The sequence below is a fragment of the Crotalus tigris genome, unplaced genomic scaffold, assembly GCF_016545835.1.
Source record: "Crotalus tigris isolate CLP2741 ecotype Arizona unplaced genomic scaffold, ASM1654583v1 scf7180000023617.9722795, whole genome shotgun sequence".
Taxonomy (NCBI): domain Eukaryota; kingdom Metazoa; phylum Chordata; class Lepidosauria; order Squamata; family Viperidae; genus Crotalus; species Crotalus tigris.
Window position 1 is genome coordinate 1614662 of NW_024100081.1, and position 22995 is coordinate 1637656.

At 35.0% G+C, this 22995-nt stretch overlaps 1 protein-coding gene across 17 annotated transcripts in view; it reads left to right on the plus strand.

Annotated features, from left to right (window-relative positions):
* The window catches only part of DAB1 (DAB adaptor protein 1), a 298012-nt gene that overhangs the window by 175644 nt on the left and 99373 nt on the right, over positions 1-22995 (plus strand). For all 17 annotated transcript variants that reach the window (XR_005553761.1, XM_039319766.1, XM_039319761.1 and 14 more), the window contains 2 exons: positions 14650-14789; positions 22722-22820. Coding sequence is in view for 16 of the 17 variants with exons in the window: in XM_039319766.1 (XP_039175700.1) it covers positions 14650-14789; positions 22722-22820 (239 nt within the window). In the remaining variant the exon portion in view is untranslated. The remainder of the gene's footprint in view (positions 1-14649; positions 14790-22721; positions 22821-22995) is intronic.

The following is a 22995-nucleotide window of genomic DNA, read 5'->3' on the forward strand; positions in this document are numbered from 1 at the left end:
TTCTTTGTGGCAACCTCTCATCTATTTGTGCTTGTTTGTAGTTGGGTTATCAAAAATTGTTCCAATTTTAGACAATTTATTTTTTTATACACTGTTATGGCGTGCATTTAATGCCGTAATAGCAAATAAATCAGTATCAACTTCTTCTTCCAAGTATTTGCAATTGCTTTTCATAAATCTTAGTAGTTTGTAATCATTTCCAATTCCTTATCTTCAACATTACTGTCCCTTGTAATGGCTATATCAATAAACGAAGCATATTTCTTTTCAATGACAACAATATCTAAATTATGCTATGTTCTGCATAATGTCTGATGTTTCCTAGATTCTCTACTATCTGTAAGCTTGCTCAGGTGATAGATCTTTGATAGTTGCTTCATTTATTGATTCAATACCTTCTTCTGAGTTAGTGATTTTCCCTTTATTTAAATGATAACACATTTATCAAGTCCAAATTGCACAATAACATTAATAAATATATGAACAATATTTACTAATTATTCTACTTAAGTTTTAATACAACACTTAATTTTAAGTAATCCGTATTTTTAAGAAAGGAGGGTTTTTTATGTGTTGCTTTGGATATAGCCAGGTTCTGCTTTATTCAATATTTTTATTGATGGGATAACCAAAATTAATAACATATTTTACTAATTATTTGTCATAAATAATAATAATAATTTGTCATTTTTTTATTATAAGAATATCCACTGTTTCCGCTACCTCGAAGTCTAAAATATCTGATGAAGTTGTAAAATTACTGAAAAATCAGTTTTCACCTGCACTATCGGTCACTATAGAACAGGGGTGTCAAACTGCCGGCCCATGGGCCAGATGCGTCATGCTGAAACTGTGCCCACCCCATTGCCAGCAATGGAAAAAAAGCCATGATAGGTTGTGACACGTCACATGACATTGCAAGTTCGACACCCCTGCTATAGAGATTTAATTTCACAGATGAGTTCAGTTGTTCAACCTTCATCTCAGTTGATGTGTACAAGATAAATAGGCACTATAATATAAAGTGTAAGTATACAATATAAATATGTAATAGGTTGATTTATGAAATATATGAATAAATGTAATTCGAATAATATCACTAGAAATTGACCTACTTAATACACAATATGCCTGTGAATTCTCTAGCTAATAAGCATTGTAACCTAGCACATTTATACTCTATCTTATGTGCATTAATCTGCATGCAAAATTATTAGGCTATTTTCTCACAAAAGAATAGATGTAGTCAATTTTGTTGCAAAAAAAAAGATAGAGGCAATTAAAAACAAATATCCTAAGTTGATGGGTCAGGTAGAATTTACAGAAAGAAAATCATGCCCTCATCTTCTATGGAAGCTCAGCAAAATCTCCATAAGGAACAAGCAGGCATATACTGACACAAATATATTGCCCAGAGTGTTTTATTTCAGTGCTGTCTGAATTACAAAATAATGAGATTATTTTTATTTTCAAAATGTAAATCTTTACATAGGTTAACTTTTGTGTTTTAGTCATTGTTCCAATCTAAAAGGAAAGAAAGCTTAGAAAAGTGTTTAGAAAATATTTTTTTTAATGAGGAGAAGTTTAAATTTAGCAATACCAATGGCATTCTATCTGATATGAATTACTTAGAACTGAGGTTCTCTGATTTATCTTCAGTTTCATTTATCTACAGTATCTATTGAAAATGGATAGTAACTTCACCTCAGTTCTTAAATGTTAATGATGACTTTTAAAACATTTCCTGTTTAAACCAAACATGTTCAATGCTGGACTATATATCGTGTTTTCCTGAAAGTAAGACCTACCCTGAAAATAAGCCATAGCTTGATTTTGGGGATGGGCCTAATATAAGCCCTACCCCAAAAATAAGCCATAGTTTGGGATAAGGCACATGCCTAAAATCAAGTTAGGGCAGAGGTGTTGGGGGGGGGTTGGAGCTTACTGTTGCAGCCAGGCCTCCCACGGATCGACACTTGCCTTGCCAGCCCACTTCTTCCGCAGCCGAAGGAGCAGCTTCATTCTGCAGCTGAGAATGGAGCTCCGGCCTGCATTTCACAGTCAGAAGCCTTTCCAGAAGGCCTCTGAAGCCGACAACCAAGCTATGGATTCAATCTGTAGCTCGGTTCTCAGTTGCAGAGACCTTCTTATGTGGATTCAGACTCAGGAATGGGACATCAATGGCGTTGGTTGCTCTGGTTGATAAACTATGATGGGCCCTAGATATGGAAAGTGCTTTTGCATAATTGAAAGGCCTTCAAAACCATTGTCCTTCTGAGCTGGCTATAGGTTTGGGGTTTTGGAAGCTTGTTTGGCAATATTTCCCCTCCTTCCTTAGCAATCAGTTCCAGTTAGTGGTGATTATTGCTAGGAGAAAATCACTGTGCTTGCTCCCTTACAGGGTACCATATGGTTCATTTCTTAATAGGTTATCTAGGGCAGAGGTCCCCAACCCCCAGGCTGTGGAGCAGTACCGTGCCATGGCATGCCAGCAACCGGGCCGCACAAACAAGCAAAGCCCCATCTGCATGAGGCAGGCAGCACACAAAAACACACCCCCTTCGGTCTATGGAAAAATCTCTCTCCACTGAACCAGTCCCTGGTGCCTAAAAGGTTGGAGACCTCTGATCTAGGAGTTTGGAGTCTGGTATCATCTATAAGTTAATGGTACCTAAGTATAACCATGTTCCAGGTCATGCCAGAGACACTCATAAACTCCTGCCTAGAAGCTGATCTTTTATTTATGTCAATATATTTTACTACTACTTTGTGGACTATCTAGACTCCTGTGATTGCTGTGGGATGCACATTTGATTAATAAAATAAATTAAAATTAACTCGCATTCAACCAGCATATCAGCCATATTTGATATAGAGGGAGAGTACTGTTTAGAATAAATGATGATACTTTGGGGGTTACATTGTGGTAAAAGTAAATATTGTTAGCTTTCGGGTGTGAGCAGGTAGTTGCAGTTGTTTCCAGAGCGCTCTGTGTTTTGCATTTTCTCTTAATACAGATATTGTGCCATCATTTAAAATAATAATTAACCTGCAATATGCAATATGAGGACTTCCCAGCACTCACCATTTCTCAAGTTCTCGTCCTTATTCATAAACGTTTGGCAAATATACTTGAATCATAAATGTAGACATCATGCTATAGTTAAAAGTTTTTTTTTAATTTGTTATTTTAACATTTATTATATATGTTCACATTTTTGTTGTTTTTTACATTTTTTTACATTTTTCTTAATTAGCTTTTAGACTTTTAAGGACCTTATGCATAAAGTGCCAATACTATATTGGTAGTTTAGAAATGAAGAAAAAAATTTGCATTTTAAATATTAAAAAGAAATGTGCTAATACCCTCAGTCCCAAATTATATTTCTTTTTATGAATTAAAGTACCTGCATTTAATACCTTCTGGCAGGAACTCTCATTGTACAATAAGATAATAATCCTATACATTCTATCCTGTAAGAATTTTGCATACCTGGGTTATTCTGAGTTTTGATTTTTTTTTATCAGTTCTGATCAGTTGTCTACTTCTTTTTCACCCTGCCTAGAGTCACATGGTTTTAGTTGAATGGTTATATAAATACTTAAAAGACAATAATTAAATTAAATTGAATTAAATTACAAGTGTCTGATCTGCAGTATTCTAGTCTCTACTTCTGAAGGGTCTGTGTAACAACTAAGTACTGAGGTTCACAAATATAGAAACATTTCTAATCCAAGTAATTCCTAGACTATTAAAAGTGTACAGAGACATTGTCTTGGGAAGGATAAATATGTGTGTATGTATGAATGAGTGCACACATATATACAGGGCTGTTTTTTCTCATAGAATGCCCAGAACGGAGTTCCAGCACCTTTTTTGGATGGAACCTTGTAGGGTAGGCAAGGCAGGTTGTATGATGTGTGTGAGTTCCGGCATCTTTTTTTTTAGAACAAAAGCACTGCATATATACCTGTGTGCCTGTACACAGATGTGTGTATATGTATATGTGTGTATTCTGTGTGTGTGTTAATGCAAACGTGTGTGTGTGTGTGTGTGTGTGTGTGTGTGTGTGTGTGTGTGTCTTTGTTTAAATGTCTCCTGCTGCCCCTTTGATAATAGGAATGACAGTAGGGAACAAAAACTAAAGGAACCTATTGAAAGAAGCACTTTACCACTGTTGTAATTTTCAATTTAAGAGTATTTGTAGCCCAAGGTCTCTGCAGTTCTTCTCTGGGACTCCTGTTGCTTCTCCAGCAGAGAAAGACATTCTGTAATGTTGAAAAGACAGCTGGATGCCAAAATGAAAATAATTTCTTGTCTGAAACATTAGATTGTAAAAAAGTAAAATAATGATTTTACTTGCCTCTGGAACATATTCTCAGGATACTTGACTAGAGGAGCCCATTGGCAAATAAAAGATATTCTGTAATTTTAAGATCTTTCTTGAGGATCAATTTATTAATTCAATTCTGTGTTTCCTTAAATATTCTTGGGTTCATACAGTCCTTGAACACACAATGTGATTATAATTATACAGCAAAAACTGTTGTTTTAAATAGCTGCTTCTGAGTGAAAGAAATAGATACAGATAGAAAAATACTGAATGCATTAACACGCTGTAAATATTTAATGCACTTTTGTACAATCCAACTATGCAATTTGTATCTTGCCTGCGATAAATAGTAACTGTCCCCAAATGATCCTCTGCGTGGCAAACTGTAGTTTCTTTACACACTACCAGCATTTCAGCGTAGGGTGATTAATAAATGACTACAGTACAAGGCTGAATATGTTTCACACCTCACGTTAAAAAATATTAAAGATAAAATGCTAAAGTGAGAATGTGTATAATCTCTGAGGCTGTTTAATTCTGGCACTGGGAGATTTTATACCATGATTTTATTCTCTGTAAAATTTTATTTTCTTTCTCAGCTGTCAAAAGTTCCTCCCTGTTTCCCTCATACTACCTGGTTGTGCCCTAAGGCAGGCCCATTGAATCACTGAGGCAGAATCCTTCTGACTCTCATCTGAATAGTTTCTTTCTGCATTCAAAACACTGAATGATTTCCCCCAAAGACTGGGACACAACAAAGTCAGATGCAGTGTGTAAGCTGTTTATCCAACTTCTGAAAAGCCTTCGCAGCAGATTTTATAACTTCAGGAACATTTAAGTTCCTCTAAACTGAATACATTTTATTTTATTTTTAAATGATGCATGATTAAAAAAGGAGAGTTGAAAGATATCCCTAATTCATCTCTTTCACAGTGTATCTTTTGCCCAACTAGCATCACATTTTTTTTGTGCTCCTTGTGATGCTGATGTTCATTGTATTTTGAAAATTGGCAGGTATCTTTTTCTTTCTTTATTTACACCCCCAGTAGGGCAACAATGTACTTGTTGTGTCCTGAGCCTGCAAAAGCAGGCTTGGGATGTTGCATCGGTCCCGGGCATTCCAAAAGCTGCCCGGGACCAGACAGAGCGGCGCCGGCCTTATGCGCATGCGCAAGGCACGAAAACACTCTGTTCCTATTGGTTGATACTGTCCGGGCTTCTGGCCATATAAAAAGGCCTGCGTGCCTTTTGCTTTTGCTTGGTTGTTGTAGTAGGAGAATAAATTGTTTGTTCAGCATCGCCATGTGTCTTCATCATTCGCATGCGAACGAAGTATACAACAGTACTGTCCTCATTTTCATTATTTTTCTGGTGACTCTCTACATCCATTAGTCTGAGCGAGAATAATACTTCATACTTAGCTTCTGAATATACATCAGAAGTTTAACATGACAGAAACTAAGATTTTAGAAGAGTTCCTGCTATTTTTTCCTCCTTTGCATTTTTGAAAGATAAAAGCAATTTCCCATTGTACATTGTTTAAATGGTGAAGGAAATGCATATGTTTACAAACATGCATAGATTTATTGCCTTGATATCACTATTGAGTAACCACAGTTGAGCTGGATGTTAAGTATTATTAAGCTTCTTAATAAGACTTGCTTTCGCAACATTCGTTGCATTGTATTGTCATTACATTCAGCCTACTTAAATTGATTTATCTTTTTTTTTCTGCATTGCAGTAGGGGACAATTAATCTTCATCAGATATATGCTGTGTTTCTTTTTAAATGCATCTTGACTTCATGGACTGCACTTAGCTGCTCAAACTTTCACCGATATTGCAATATTATGTTTACTATATGGAAATATATACTACTAAAGATTATAGCATTTCCTCTAAATTTCCATGAAAGCAGGCTGCATGGTCTTTTTTCACACAAATGCTTAAAATGAAGTTTGTCTCTATACTTCAAATGTTCTTCTAAGTCACAGGAAGATAAATGATGTGTTCAAATCGACTGTGCCCAACGGTTAATAAACAGTTGAAGAAAAGGCCAAACTGAATCATAATAGCTTTTAGCTGAGATGATATTTCTGCAAATAGTCATGTATCTTTAGTTTGGAAGCTGAACATTAAAATTCCTTAGTGAACTCTTGAATAAGGATGTGAAATGTATCATTATCCTTTTCTTCATTAATCTGAAAAGTATGTCAGTGACTCTTCCTGTAGACTTCTACTAAATATAATTTCCCACTGAAATTTACTTTAAAGTTCAATCAAATGTAATTCACGAAGAGGTCATTCCAATAAATTTGCCCTGTCTTAATTATGATTCATCTTTCTACTATTAAGAAATAATTTAATCAGATAGTAGTCTAACTTAAAAAATGATGAAATGTACATGTTGGCTTTCTTAGAGAAAAATAGAAGGTATAAAATTACTGAATAATAAAAAGCAATAACAGGTATATGCACTGTGAAAGACTCACCTGACTTATATAGGAAACTAGGGTCTGCTGTGATGGGGTTGTTTCAATAAAACAACTGATAACAAATAAACATAGAAAAATGTATTTTTTGACTATAGTGCATTATTTTAAGTGCTAATCGTACAAAGGCTATAAATAGAATAGAATTTGAATAGAATTTACTGTGAATGACAGTGCTAAATGAAATGGAAGTACTGCTGAGATGATAATCTGATAACTTGATACAGTTCAGGTATCACTTATTCACACATAAATATACCTACTTTAAAAAAATGCAGCTGTAATGGAATTTCACTAAAGCTCTGAAATAAGTTTTATATGTATAAATTTATTCATCACAAATTGTTATCTTCTTTAATTCAGTGAGGATTTGGAAATTTTTAAAAACAAACAAACCACAAGCAGACTCAGTTGGGTTATCTTCTTTAAAAACAAATAAATATGCATTTTCAACATGTGCACCCATGTAGATGTTATACAAATAATAAATAGGTTTTGAGATCTACTGAGAGCAATGAGTTAAATTGTTTAGTTATGCACCTTGAGTTTGAAGCAAGTGTCAACTACTTTCTAAAGCAAATAAAAACCTAGATTATATTACTGACAAATCCTAAGGGAAAGGCTTGTGAAGAGTGAAATAATGCTCAGGAAAGATTTAAACCTATATATTATAATCCCTGCACTGTCTTAGATAATTACAGGCATTAATTAAGTAAATGCACTTGTGAATACAAAAGTATATGATTAGGTGTTTTCGTAGTTGAGAATTATCTGCTATATTATTCTAGCATGCATATAATCTAAATTGTGCATAGTCTAAAATTCACTTGCCCTTGATATTTTAAGAATCCAGTTGCAAATGCTGATCTCAATCCCACCATAAATAGGACTTTTCCCCTCTAACAATAGGTTAGATTTCAGATTTTCATCTAACTTGAACTCTGCATTAGTGATATTACTATGTCAACCTTCCTTAATAAGCTGAAAAATGTAGACACAATATCGCTTATATTTGCTGCTTCTCAGTTTTGATCAGTCTTTCCTGCCTGACCAACAAATCCTCTGATCAAAATTAACCTCAAAAGTTAATTCCGGCACACTATGAACATTTTTGATTATACATTCCTGTTGTTTATGATAGAGAAAATTAGACTTCATGCATATCAAGAATGTAATTGTATTTGGATAGGGGAAAGGTGATGACTATAAGCCTATGTGGAAATGTTTTAATTAATGTTAATTATTGCTGCAGACACTATAGATTTTTTAAAAAATTCCTGTTTCTGTCCTGGGACTTAATTTATATACAGTTCATTGCATTTTAATTAGATATTTCCAATTGGTAAGAATTTCTCTTACATGCTGGATCTATAATATAAATTCAGTTCCATGTTCTGGAAGAAATTAATCTATAAAACTTTCAAATTTTCTGGCCATGGTATCTGAAGGAGATCTTCTTTTCATATAATATTATATTCTTCCTGTATCAGTCCTGAAAGCATAATCAGAAGCCTTGTTTTAAATCTCATTGTATGTTAAATTAACATGATGGCTACTTAGAGGCAGGCTTTTCACTAATAGACAATATTTTCCTAGAGCAATACATTGTTAAGTACAGAAACCCATTATGACAGGGATCCCCAACCAGCAACCAGTCCGCACAGACAAGCAAATCCCCATCCATGGGATGTAGGCAGCACACAAAACCACACACCCTCCAGTCCACGGAAAAACCTCTCTCCACGGAACCAGTCCCTGGTGCCCAAAAGATTGGGGACTTCTGCATTATGACACTTCCTGCTCTTTTAGTAGAAAGTATGCACTCAGAGACTTCGTAAAATCTGTTTTTAAAGACCAAACAGTTATAGATAGTCCTTGACATATAACTGTAATTAAGCCTACAGTTTTGATCATAAGTTGTGATGGTCATAAAGCAGGTCACCCAATTTTGTGCCCAATTTTATGATAGTTCTTTTTTGCGGTGATTGTTAAGCAAATACTGCTGTCATTAAGCAAACCTGTGATTGTTAAGCAAATCCTTTGTTCACTATGGGGCATTTTTTGCCAGAAACTGGAAGTAAAAAACGGCAAAAACTTCATAAATCATGTGCACATGAATGTGGGATATTGCAGACTGTTACATTTCCTCAGTTCTGTTTTGATGCTGTTTTGATGCATAACATAAAAACCAATATTCAGTGGTAAAATCCTTTATAAGCTTTTAAAATACTATACATAGCTAATAGTTTGATTGTAAATTCCTTGTGAAATATTTGATTTGGCTGCCAAGTAGACCAGTTTCCACTTCTTCAACCAAACCAGCTCATTTTATTTTGCTCAGCTAGCATCCAACCCATTGTTCTACTTCCTCCGGGCAACTTCTTTCTTGGAGACTCTCAGAAAAAGAAAAGTCAGTATGTACAGTATCAAAAGTGATTTTGGAAAATGCATGAGTTTGGCAGAATTAGTAAGAAGAATAGATTAGCTGGCATATCAGCGTCCAATCTTAAAGTTTTCTATTTGTGAACTCCAAGGCAGCCAGCTGAATTGTATTGTAGTGTGCGTAATGACCATGATATACATTTACACAGCCTTGTTATTTGATGAGTTCCACTAGTGCCAATATAGTGTATGCATGTGTGTATATCCAATAAAAAAGTACATACTTGTGCATAAATGTTTGTTTGCTCTCTCTCACTCACACACATCTATACACACACACACACACACACACACACACACAAGTAAGGTGTTGAAATACCTTTGAGGTCATTTGCTGCAGCCTTATGTTTCATTCTCATTCTGACTCTGTTATAAAAATTTGAATTGCCTCCACGAAAATGCAGTATTTATAATTTGGTAATGTGTGCCATTGGATCATAGTTTTTCTATAGTTTCAAAAAGAATTGTGCTTGGGCACAATTAGGATAGAAGATAGATTAGTGCCATTCTGTAGAATTTTGATTGCTATTAACTTTGTTGGCGATATTATTATATACTTCACACTTTTAAATTGGGCAATTCATATTATACCCTGAGGAATGTTCAGATTTAAATAAAGGAATGTAGCCATTTATACAATTATTGTTATAAATTACTGGCTGCTGCTGAAAATTTTTTAAATCTTGTTTCTGAAGAAACAAGAGATGTGCAGGATAGTGTTGTAATTCTTTCCCTTCTTTTCTGCTGTATATATATATCGATCTCTTTCCAATATGTCTGAGAAAATCTAGAAAAAAATAATCTTTTTTGCTGAAAAGTATTTAAATATTCCTATTTGATCCCAAAGCAGTGCTGGTCATTTTACATTTTCATAGTGATGGAAAAGCATTTTGGTACAATGGCTTCTCAGTGAATTCTAGGTTAAGTGATGGCAGTAGCCTAACCATATCATTTTAATAAAAAAATCACAGCATCCACATTTGATTCAGTAGAAAGCTACATCACTTCTTGTCTCATATGACACATACATCTGTTAAAGGAGAACAGTATTTTTCTACATGATCTGTTATGGCAGTGTTTTATGTGTACATGTTTGTATGTTTCATAAGTATAGTTGTACATTTTACCCAGCCATCAACATGAAGTTTGGTGAATACTGTGTTTCATAATTCTTATAGTTTCATTAATAATGGCATCATCACAAAAAGGACTTCTGAATTCCACACATCTAACTTGATTTAGATATAAATCTAATTCTGTACATTTACTGCACAAAAAGATAATCACTTTGGATCTAAAATATGTTTTGCTTTTTCAAAAACATTCAAGAAAATTGCCATCAATCAAGAAGGTGTAGTTGGAAATAAAGTGAGTAAAATCTGAGTTTGAATACAGGCTCTAAAATATTGTTTGGGGAATCTAGTACAAACTTGTAGCAAACATGCTTGAACATTTCAGAATTTCCTCTCTCACATACAATGGCATATTATTATTATTACTACTACTACTACGAGTAGTAGTAGTAGTAAAATGTAGTAGTAGTAGTAGTAGTAGTAGTAGTAGTAGTAGTAGTAGTAGTAGTAGTATATTCACAATAATGTGAAATCACCGCTGCCAGATCTTTAGTTAGTATTGACCTTCTTACATATTGTACACATTGAGTTCTTCGCAAGAACCAAGGATACAGAATACAGAATAACAGAGATGGAACAGACCTTGAAAGTTTTCTAGTCAACTCTGCACAATACCATTCTGGATAAATGGCTATCATAGTATATGTGTGACTCAACGCAATGTGACCTTTTGTAATTGACAGATGGAAGTTCTGTCAATACAGATATTTTCTAAGTGCCTTGCAACTTTTTTGTTATGGCACCCAGTATGCCAATTAACACTGGGAACACCATGGCTTGTTTTATGCCATAGTATTTCAGTTTCATTTTTCAGTTCTTGATACTTTGTGATCTTCTTCGTTTTCTATTCTGCTATCTTCTGGTATTGCCACATCGAATCAACACAGTGAGCTCAGTGTTGCTCTTAGATCATTTCTGATCAGCTGCAGAAGATCATATCTCGTTACAAGATGTAGAGAAATATGTTTCCATTTATACTCTAAAAGTTAAGCCAATTTAGTTTCATTTCTCCTTTTCTCCAAGTAAGGTGATTGCAACTGGAAAAGATTTGCAAATTCTTGGACTCTGATTATTTATCTATCAATGTATTTAATCAGTGTTATATTTTACCCTTTTTAAAATCTGCAGTTGGCATATAATGTACTTTCTTTTTCCAATTTTCCGCTCAGCAACTTTATAATGTTATTTGGAAGAGAGAGAATGACTGGCCTCAGTTCAACTAGTGAGCTTCTGTGGCTGAAAGTATTCTTAGTCTTTCTAGATTTAGTCCAACATTTTAATCACTTCTGTAAAATGGGATTATATTTTATTCACTCTCCCAAATAGTCTTGTTCCACTAACAAATGAGGAGCAGTTATTGTGAAATTGAAGAAGCATATAAAATTATATATTTGGGGAATAGCATATACTGTATAATGGCACTGGAAAACTGGAAATTGTTAAAACAAGCATTTACCAATTAAGTTTTATTTATTATCACATAAACAAATTGAAACATGAATGTTTACAGACAAACTACATGCATAATAGCCTTATGGTTAAGTAAAGCATTGTTGTGCATCCAGATGTGGGTTTTTTTCTTCTCAGAGCATAGTGTTGCTAATGTTTCTTTATTGTTCTTATCTTTCACTAGTAACATCTGCCTCAGCATTTCCCTCCCGCATAATTTAAACATTACTTACAGTTTCTGACTAGTAATCAATGTGCCATTAGTCTTTTAGATGATATTGTTCAGGAGCAGGTGGGCACAATAATTTGATAAATTCAGGGGTAAATCCAGTCCTTTCAAGGATCAAGATAGGTGATTACTTGTTGATGTTGTTTAATTGCTTTTAAATTTGTAAACTATCAATATTTTAAGCTACCATATTCTTTCCCACAATGAAAATAGAAAAGAATTGATGATGTATCCATGTATAGCTAAAAAAAAATACATGGGGATGAGAAAGAAGAACACAAATATTGAAACTTTAAAAGAGAATCTAATACTTATGGATTTTAAAACTGTGGAAAATTATTATAATTGCTAGCTGAGGTTTTCAACAGTGCTGTATGTGGATTCAGAATAGAGTATATTCTCCTTAGTGAACAGATTCTTGCATTTTGAAGAGAAATTAATGTTCATTAAAGTTAAGTTTGGATATATTAGATAGCTTTAGATATGTCCATGTACAAGGGCAAATATATGTGAACTAAAGATTATTAAAAATAATGTATGTTAAAATATACAATGATCACATCTTCTCTGTGAAATATTGATAGTTTAAGTATGTCTTATCTTCTGCATTCCATTTTAGCTCATTTAAACAACAAATAGATTAATGTTGTTTAATAGAAGTCCTTATATTCAGTACCTTCAGAAAGTACACATCCTTGTGGTAAAGTCTACAGCTGCACAACTGGGAGGACCCTCTTTCATCAACTATAACAAGAGTGATACACAGCTCCAACATTGGGATACCTGGGTTTTCATGAATGCACCAGCATTCACTTGGCTAACCTCTGCTTACATTAGTTTTTATTCTTATTTTTAAAGAAGAAAATGAGTAAATGCATACATTTGCAAGTTCAGATTATTTTCATCTGTCATTCTTTTGATAAACTGGAAATAACACAATAGGCACATAAGGACATACAAGCTCTGAGGAAGATTTACTGTAAAAAAGTGAAAAAAATCATGAAAGATTTTTTTATATTTTTATTTACTTTATTTATTTATATCCCCCATTTTTACTATTTTTACAAATAATACAAGACAGAAAACATACTCAACATATCTTCTTCCTCTATTTTCCTCACAACAGCTCTGTGAGGTGAGTTGGACTGAGAGAAAGTTACTGACCTAAAGTCACCCAATTGGTTTTCAAGGTTAAGGTGGAATTAGAATTAGCCTTGTGCTTTAACTACTAGACCAAACCAGTTCTCTAATTCCAAGACCTGAAATGTAACCCCTCTCTAGAGTGAAATCAAGTTTAAATTCCTGTGCCCTTTTCTCCTAATAGCATGGCATAACAGTCTCAATGTGGAAGTCAATTTCCCTACATTTCCATTGTTTAGGTAACAGAGTTGTCTAATTTCAAGATATTTTCCTTTGATATTGTGAGATCTAACTAGCTGGGGTACTGCTAAGTGATTTGGGTCCTAACAATATTTTCTGTTACCATCTTTTAGAAAGATCTTAGTTGCAAACTACAGAAGTAGCCTTACTTTCTCCATCACTATCCCATATTTTGTGATTAGTTTCAGTTTTTTAGTTCTATATCTGATATTTTGTATTCACTCAAAATATGGTACTCCCATATGGTTACATAAATAATTTGGAGTATATTCCCTCCCCCACCTATATCTAACAAATTCAATTGAGAAAAAACAAAAATGTTATGTAAAAATATACAAACCTTATCTATTACCCTAGCATTTCTAATTTTCTTCCAATTCAACCATTCCTTGCTTTTCTTCCAAAACACAAAAGGATACTACAGTATAATGGTAAAACAAGAAACTATATTCATATGCAAGCATCAACAGATCTGATGTAAATATGAAAAGGACTTTATAAAAACATACTCATTTGCTGCTTTAAAAACTTGCGTGTATAGGACTCAATTAAAGAGCAGTTAAGAATAGTCTGTACCTTGAAAACAAAGCATTTTAGCATGTCAGTGAAGAAGCCTGGCTGAAAACCCAAAAAGTAGCACTATGTGATATAAATGACCGTATTGGAAATTTAAGTGCCGCAAAGATCTAACAATGCCAAATCACATATTTTAATTAACATTTAGACTCTGTTATTATCAAACAAGGATTATATATAATAATTTAGTCTAAAATAAAAAAAAATGTTTTTCATGATTTGATATACTTATACTTGTTTATTTTATGATGTGAATTCTGGCCAATAACTAATGCAGTTCTAGAATTATTAACAGATATTATATAATTAAAGAGAAAAGATGTATGCTTTGATATTATGTCTTTTTCCATATGTATTCATTCAGAAACAAGTAATCAGTTTAAAACTGTCAGTGGCTTTTATAGTTTCATTGAGAAATATGGCACTCTATTAATTTTTTTACTACTCCCCTTCTTCCATTTGCTGTGGCCAAAACAAGACCTCGCTGAAGCATGACAGATGGAAGTGATGCTTATGGATGCAACATATCTTTATAATAAAATTTATTATAAGTATTTAACTTTTGATATTTTTATACAGCTGTGCGGGTTACAAGCTTATATCTCTCTTTTCAGGTCAGGATCGTAGTGAAGCAACTTTAATAAAGAGGTTTAAAGGCGATGGTGTTCGATACAAAGCAAAACTCATTGGTATAGACGAAGTCTCCGCAGCGCGAGGTGACAAGTTATGTCAAGATTCCATGATGAAATTAAAGGTGCTGCAAAAATATTTAAATACTTATTTTCAATGCTAATTATAATGTTTATATAAAATTATATATGTAATTGTGTGTGTGTGTATGTATGTGTGTGCACGCGCACATGCGCATGTATGTGTGATTCTAATTTATATGAGTTAACTTAGAAGCCCTTGAAATAAGGATGTAAATCTTTTTGGACAAGGTCTTGAAGAGAGTGATAAACCTTTTAACTCTTTGAGGTAAAACAGTTTCTTTACAATCCAGCTTCAAATCTTGAAACAACATTGGAATGCTTTGTATGTTTAGTAAATTGGAGAAGATCTATTTGATTTGGCAGTTTCGATACCATCAAACATGGCACCCTGGTTTACAGCTAAAATTCTACCATTTAGCTGTAGGAAGATGTGATATAAATTGATTCCATGCAATTTGTGTTTTGGAGTGTACAATCTTTTATATTAGTCCATCGTGTATTTTACATTTTCTCTGAAGCTGCTAGGTGACATCCTTCTCAGTCAGGTAACACCATTCAGCTATGATACTTATATCTTGATGTAATCACAGATGGGATGATGACCCTAAATGGAGATAGATTGCTAAACAGATTATTCTTAAACTCAAAATTATGTGTGTGCACTTATTACAGCTATATCTTTCCGTGATGCTGATTAGTGTTAATAATAAACAGATGTTTAACCTGATTGATTCAAAGAGCTTGAAGTGCTCTTTGACCTATTTCTGACACTTGAGGTTCAAACCCATGTAATCTTATTGCTAAGAATGTAATCTAATATCTTCCCTTGGTTCATTGCCTATAATCATTCCTTATAGAAAAGATTAGACAACAGTACATCATGCTCACAATATGAATAACATACAAGTGGTCCTCACTTAATTATTTGTTTAACAATCCTTCAAAGTTATGAGGGTGCTGAACAAGTTATGTTATGGCACACCCCCACCCCATGGTCCTGTGATCAAAATTCAGGTGTGAGGCCTCACAAAAGACTACCAGCTGCTTCAGCTGGGCACATTTTGTCAGCAGCAGCAGCAGTCGTAAGAACATGGTGATAGTTAACTGAGGCTACGGGGGGGGGGAGGGGTAATAGCAAGTGCGGTGGTAGAGTGCAGGGCAACCAAAAGAACAGAAATGAGTGTAAATAGATGGATAGGAAAAATTGAAGCTGAGGCAAAGAGGGCAGGGCAGGAGAACTGTGAAATCATTGCCTAACAATGATGCAGTCCTGCAACAGAACTGCCATTGCTGTGTGATCACGCAATATTTTGCCTAATGACCATTTCACTTAACAATAGAAATTCTAATCTCAATTAGAATCATTCAATGATGACTACTTTTATTGTATTATTTGTAGGATATAGATGGTGTAACTGGAGTATTATTAAATATGATTATAGCATTCTTATGGCTTGATTTTGCAATATTTGTGTAAAGACTGTATCTTTGCCTGAAAATTGGAAGAATGCCATTCTTCTTCTTCTATACAGACAGAAAGGTAGCAGGAGTAAATGCCCAAGCTATAAGATTTGGCAGAAATCTGATTAGAAGGATAAGTGAGGAAGTAACGAATAAATATGGGAAGTGGTATGTAGCTTTATGCTAGGCAGTATATAGACCAGCTTATTGTTCTTTTAGCACATCATTGAGAAATACATAAATCTGAGTCAAAATGTTATTGTGAATTTGTTGATTTATAGAATTAATATGATAAGGTCAGTGACTGTGAATTGTGGAATGATGTGTGCAAATGCAGTTATTCATTGTTCAGTAAATATAATAACAGTAGTATTATGATGAAAATGAAGTTTGAGCATAGATAGAATGCTTAATAAAAAACTTCAACATTGAGCAAGAAGTATCATAAGAAAATGTTATTTTTTCATTGTTTAATATATTTATGGGTAAATGTATGAATAATGTTTGTGGAGATGTTGTGGTTTGGCACATAATATGAATGTACATATACCTGACTAAGAAGCCAGGTTAAGCAAGGATAGATACATTTTATAATGCAATGAGAAGTATGGATCTGGAAAAAAAATATGTATTTACTTAATCTATTTACATGGCTTCCCATCATGCAAATACAATTCTGGATAGCTACAACATTTAAACATTATTTGAAAGCGAAATAACAAAAGCAAATACAAACAATATATGGCAGTTGAGAACACCAAGAACCAGCTCACCTAGCCTCATCTAATTTCCCAACCCCTATAATAAGGAAAATAGTCAGGTCTTAATAGCTTTCTGAAAGGCTCCAAGCTAACCTAATGTTAGGCAATGACTAATGTGGGGTGACATGGCATTCCAGAAGGCAAGCACTATGACAGAAAAGAGTTATACAAGATAGATATTCCTTAATTGGCGGGACCCAGAACATGCCCTTCCTGCCAGATCTAACAGGATGAGTGGAGACAATGAGAGAAAAACAATCCCTCAACTATGCCATGAAGAGCTTTACAGGACACAACCAATATCTTGAATTACACCAAAAACCTATTAAGAGCCAGTGTAGGTGCAACATGGGCATATCTACTGTAGATGCAACCATAATTCTGCACCAATTGCAGCTTCTGGATGTTCTTCAATTGTATACAAGCAATGTGTCATGGAAGGTATTAATCTAGAAAATAGGAGACCGTGAGTTCTTGTTGTGCCTAAGGTATATGATTAGCTGGGTTATTTAAACCAAACTTTTCACCAGTTGTAACACTTTTAGGATTTGAGTACCACCTAGCAAGGTGTCAAAAACCTGATGACAAAAAAAAAGGAAAAAAGTGAAAAAAGTACAGGTAGTCCTCGACTTACAACAATTCGCTTAGTGACTGTTCAAAATTACAATGAAACTGAAATGACTTATGACCATTTTTCACACTTATGACTGTTGCAACATCCCTAGGGTCATGTGATTTGGATGCTTGGCAACTGATTCATATTTATGATGGTCACAGTATCCCAGGGTTATGTGATCCCCTTTTGCAACCTTTTGACAAGCAAAGTTGATGGCAGGGCTGCTGGTGGCCAAGTGGTAAGGCAGGACTTCCTTCAGACCCTCCATCCCTTTCATTCCAATCTCCCTCCCTCCTCTCTTCCTTCCTGTTTCTCTCCCTCTCTCCTTCCCTGCCTCCCTCCTTCTCATTCCCATCTCCTTCCTTCTGAAGGAAGAATTTGAATCCCCCCCCCCAATATTTTCTCTCTTCCATATATTTATCAAACAAGGAAAAGCCTCCAGAGACAGAAAAGACAAGCCGCTGAGGGAGCTAGCTTTAAAAGGCGCATTCCCCTTTAAGAATTAGCTACTGGCTAGAAAGGAAAGTTAAGGAGCTGGCAGCCAGCCCTTAAGAAAAAACAAACAAACAAACAAATGTAGCAAGTACTGGCTGTCTGCTAAGGCAGCCTCCCCTAATGGCTCCATTCATAAGTAAAGGAATTTTGAAGTATTTTTTGTCCTGAATATAAGACCATTTTTTCCCCATTGGACAGCTACTTGTCTAGAATGGTATAGAGTCTCCTGTTTGAGCAGGGGGGTTAGACTAGAAGACCTCCAAGGTCCCTCCAACTCTGTTATTCTGTAGTTCTGTAGGCCTGACACCAACATTTTGTGTCACATTTTAGCCAACTGGATTAATTTGAGAAGCTCACAGGCTTGAATTAGAAGTCAACAGTTCCTTCCATTGTGCTTCTGAAGTAATCAGCATTTATGGCATGCTGCCGATGATTCAGGAAGTAGTAAACAGCCATCAATATTAGTAGCTATTGAAGACTGATTCTCCAATACTTTTTTCAAAAGCATTCAAATTGGCTGCTATTACTGCAGCAGCTGGCTGTGAATTCCCTAGTTTAACTGTGTTGCTGTGAGAAAGTATTTCCTTATGTGAAATGACCTTGAATTGAAACCCTGTAAAAGCAGGAGAGAACTATACTATGTCTTCATATAAATGTGAATCAAAATGTTATAAATCATATAAATGTAATAGATTTAGTGGGCCATTCTGTTCCAAAGATTTTTTAAAAAGGATGAGGAGAATATGCTGTAAGGAATATACATTTTGTTGTTGCTTAAGGTAACTTATGAATGACTGGCTCTCCCAGAGATACATACGGAGCTAAGTCAGTGAGTAAGCAGTAATATACTAGGCAATTAAAGAGCTTACTTTAAATGAAGGGCTGAGATTAATAATTGGAAAGCACATGCACCGTAGCCTGACAAAGTTGCTTATCTCAGTGGATAAAATGAAATGTTGATGAATTATAATAAAGCACACCAAATATGGACCCTGTGCTTTTCATATTCATATTACAAAGAATTACTGCAAAGAAAAATTACTCCAAGAATCTGTTTCCATGGTACCAATGTAATAAGAAATACCCATACAAAGACTTGAAGTATTGAATCTAATTTGAAAAACATAAATAATAAGAGCCCAATTGGAAGAAAAATATGCTAACAGTTCACTATATATTCCCATATTTTATAGTAGAAACCTACAATTGTCTTGCCCTTTTCAAGCCTGTCCTTATTCGTGCCTATTCTACTCCTTCTGTCAGATTTCATAGCTATTTACTTTTCTACTTCAATTTTGCTATCCACTTAGATTTGTCTACTTTCCATATTTACTTTCTATTTATCATTCTTTCCTATAGCTATTCTACCATAAGCTTGTGTTAGGTTCAGTTCGCAGTGTTTCTCAACCTTGACAATTTTAAGGCATGTGGACTTCAACTTCCAGAATTCCACAGCCAGCATTGCTGGCTGTGCAATTCTGGGAGTTGAAGTCCACTTGCCTTAAAATTGTCAAGGTTGAGAAACACTGATTTTTAGAGCCCATTTGTCAAGCATCATAAGCCACAAACATTTGGTTAAGAATTATTGCCCAGTCCATCAACAAATTGTCAGGATCATGACCTGTATAGTAAACTAGACAACCAGTGCCACATTGCATCATCATTTCAAGAGATATTTCCGAACTCAAACAGAGAAACAGAATGACCACAGGAAGGCAAAAAGGCAATGGGAGCTGGAGCAACCTCTGACTTCCTGCCAGCTTCCCCACTGAGTTTCCTTTTGGGCCTCTGGCAGAGAGATTACAAATCTTTCCTTCCTCCCTTGTGGGAAGGTGGCAGTGGGAATTAAAAATCTTCCTCCCTCCCTCCCTTTGTTGCTTCCTTTCATCAAGATCTTCTGTGACAAGAACTTCTGAACCCAGCAACAGGCAGTAGGATTGAAACAGCCACCACGTCCCCAAATTTCATTCTCTCAGGAATTGTGGGTCCAAGATTTTGGACACGTTCTTTAAGTTATCCCAGTTGAGGTACATTGGTTTAAATATTGTTGCCCTATGATACACTATTTTGCCCAGTTAAACAACAGAAGTTTTAGTAATATATAATGAATGGTTATAAAGATTGATTCTATCCATCTATGTTAGATATGAGAACTTTATGAGAAAGAATAGCGTATAAAGGGATTCCTATTGCATTCAAGTGTTTTATAGGCATGATCAATCTGGTCACTGGCATGTCTTTTTTCAGTATTGACTTCAGTTTTTTCTCCTTTCTTCTTCTTTGCCTTCTAATCCTAATTATTCATTACATCACTATCCTTAGATTTGACTTCTGGAGACTTCTGGTTGTGAGTCATAATTCATTACATATTGCTATATGGGGTGGCATGGGATGGAATGGAATGGATGTTGTCTGGTTCCCAGGATGGAGGGAGTGCATTTAAGAGTAGAAAGAGACAGCACTGTATGGGAGAAAAAAGGTCAAGATAGCTTCTCCCTTAATAGTTTCCAGAGTGTATGTTTTATGGTGTAAGGAATCTGCTTTAGTTTGGCAAGACTTCTGTCTGTAAGTGAGAAACAATAAAAGAAACTGCTTAGAAGAATCTCATTGTAACTTTCTTGGTTTGGAGCCCATCAATTTTTCCCTTTTGGTAAATACATCCCCTATCCCAAAAGGAATGTTACTCACATTGATAAAAATACTATGTATTTGCCAGTTCCAAACCTAGTCAACCTAGACTGGCCAACTTCAGTCAAAATCAACCTGAAGATTATTATATAGACTCACTGTTACGAAATCAACTACACAAACAAACATGTCTCTGTATATACAGTAATATATATTAGGGCTCAGGAAATACTTAATAATCATGCTCAACAGAACAGAAAAGCATGCACGGAACACTGCTCTTTGAAAACAAGAATGCCTTTTCCAGACTTACCTGTCTGTTTGTAAGGGAGAAAGATAGCAATACATACACACATGCAGCAGCCTTATGAGCCTGGAAAAAATTGCTTGCACTGTAGATTTGAAGTAATATGTTTCCCGCCTATTCCAATACTTTAAATGATTTCAGCAGCCTTGTTTGCTAAAACTTGTAATCCAAAAAGAGAAGAATTGGCACAAAAAGAACAATAATGCTGAATTCAATAAATAATTAATTATGGTTTAAGATTAATTGAAATAATAGTAAAATTCATGGTTGTTTACATATACCAAGGGTGTCAAACTCAATTTCACTGAGGGCCGCATCAGCATTGTGGTTGCCCTTGGGGGGCTGGGAGGGTGTGGCCAGAGTCGGTGCAGCCTACTGGGTGGGTGTGGATGGAGTGGGTGTGGCCTACTGGGTGGGCGTGGGCAGTTCTACATCATTCGCGTCAAGGGTGCCTGTGGGGGCCTGGGCATGAGTGGGACAGATCTGAGGGTCTCTGGCAGAAGGGGGTGGACTGGGGCAAGTGCCAAGATGGCCACCACAAAATTATATATTGGCTCCCAGCAGCGGGGGCCGTTCCCTCCCTGTTTCCAGAATGGCTTCGCGGGCCACATGGCACAAAGAATAAATACAGATATGTTCCATAGAACTAATTAGGTATGTTATAGAGATTAAGGAGCTGTATAGAAAAGGTTTATCATGTATTCTCATCATCTCTTAGGCATGAAAGCTGGGTGACATTGGGCCAGTCACTCTTTCTCAGCCTAGTTTACTTTACATGATTGTTTTTGTGGGAAAAAGAAGTGGTAGCATTTATGTAGGCACTTTGAGATGCATAAAATAGGATATTATGATTATTGTTGTTATTTCCTTCAATATAGAGGACCAAAAACCACGGACGGATAGCTGGATGGCTGGATGGATAAATGGAGGGTGGATGAAGAGAGAGAGAGTATAGTGTATGTTGGAGGGACAACTATTGTAAGAGAAGGAAAAAGATATGGAAAGAAAGAAGTGGATAAAGATTAGGGGAGGACAAAAGATTAGCAAAAGAAAGGGTGAAGTTGAGAAGCTTATTAAGCATTACAAAATGTGTTAAACAACTCTATCAAGTAATGACTAATCTTTGGAAATATCTGTGTTTCAGCAAATATGTCCCCAGTCTTCCTTTCTTTTAACAGCATTTTTGCTGTTGTCAGAAAATGTCAAACAACTATTTTCACATTTCACAGATTTGTATAAGTGTGTAAAGGATTTCCTCTATGAGTAGATAGGATAATCTGCTCAGAAGCAGTGTTATCCCCTAATTTAGTGAATAGTGGGATAATATTTATTACAAAAAAAGAAGCAATAGAAATTAATTATAGCTTCCTAACTTAGACCATTAATTACATAATTTTGATATGTCAAAATAATCAGAACATCCTGGATTCATATGGTATGCATTCACTCAGCTCTTTTTGCAGCTTCATTCCACTTCCATAGACTGGAAGATTTTGAAACAAACGTATACATTGAAATCAGTGTTCAGTGTGCATAATAAATATGCATATTACATAGAAGTACAATTTTATTCAGATAAATAAAATAAATTCTCCCAAATTTCTAACTTGAGGGCAATGGGAAGCTGACATTTCTTAATATGAGAAAGCTCAGAAGAAAAAAATGAAATTATTTTGATTGTGAAATGCTTATTTTCTTCCAACAGGGAATTGTTGCTGCATCTCGTTCAAAAGGCGAACATAAACAGAAAATATTTCTAACCATCTCCTTTGGAGGAATCAAAATCTTCGATGAAAAGACAGGAGTAAGTGAAATAATGTTACATTTTGCCCTAAAATATATTCAAGGAAGGCAATAATATTCCAATTAAATTATACCATGAAGTATTTCATAATTTGTACCTATGGATCAAAGTAATGATTTGAATATATAAAGTTGGAATTTATTGAATTTATTAAGATGGTGATTTATACAGAGGC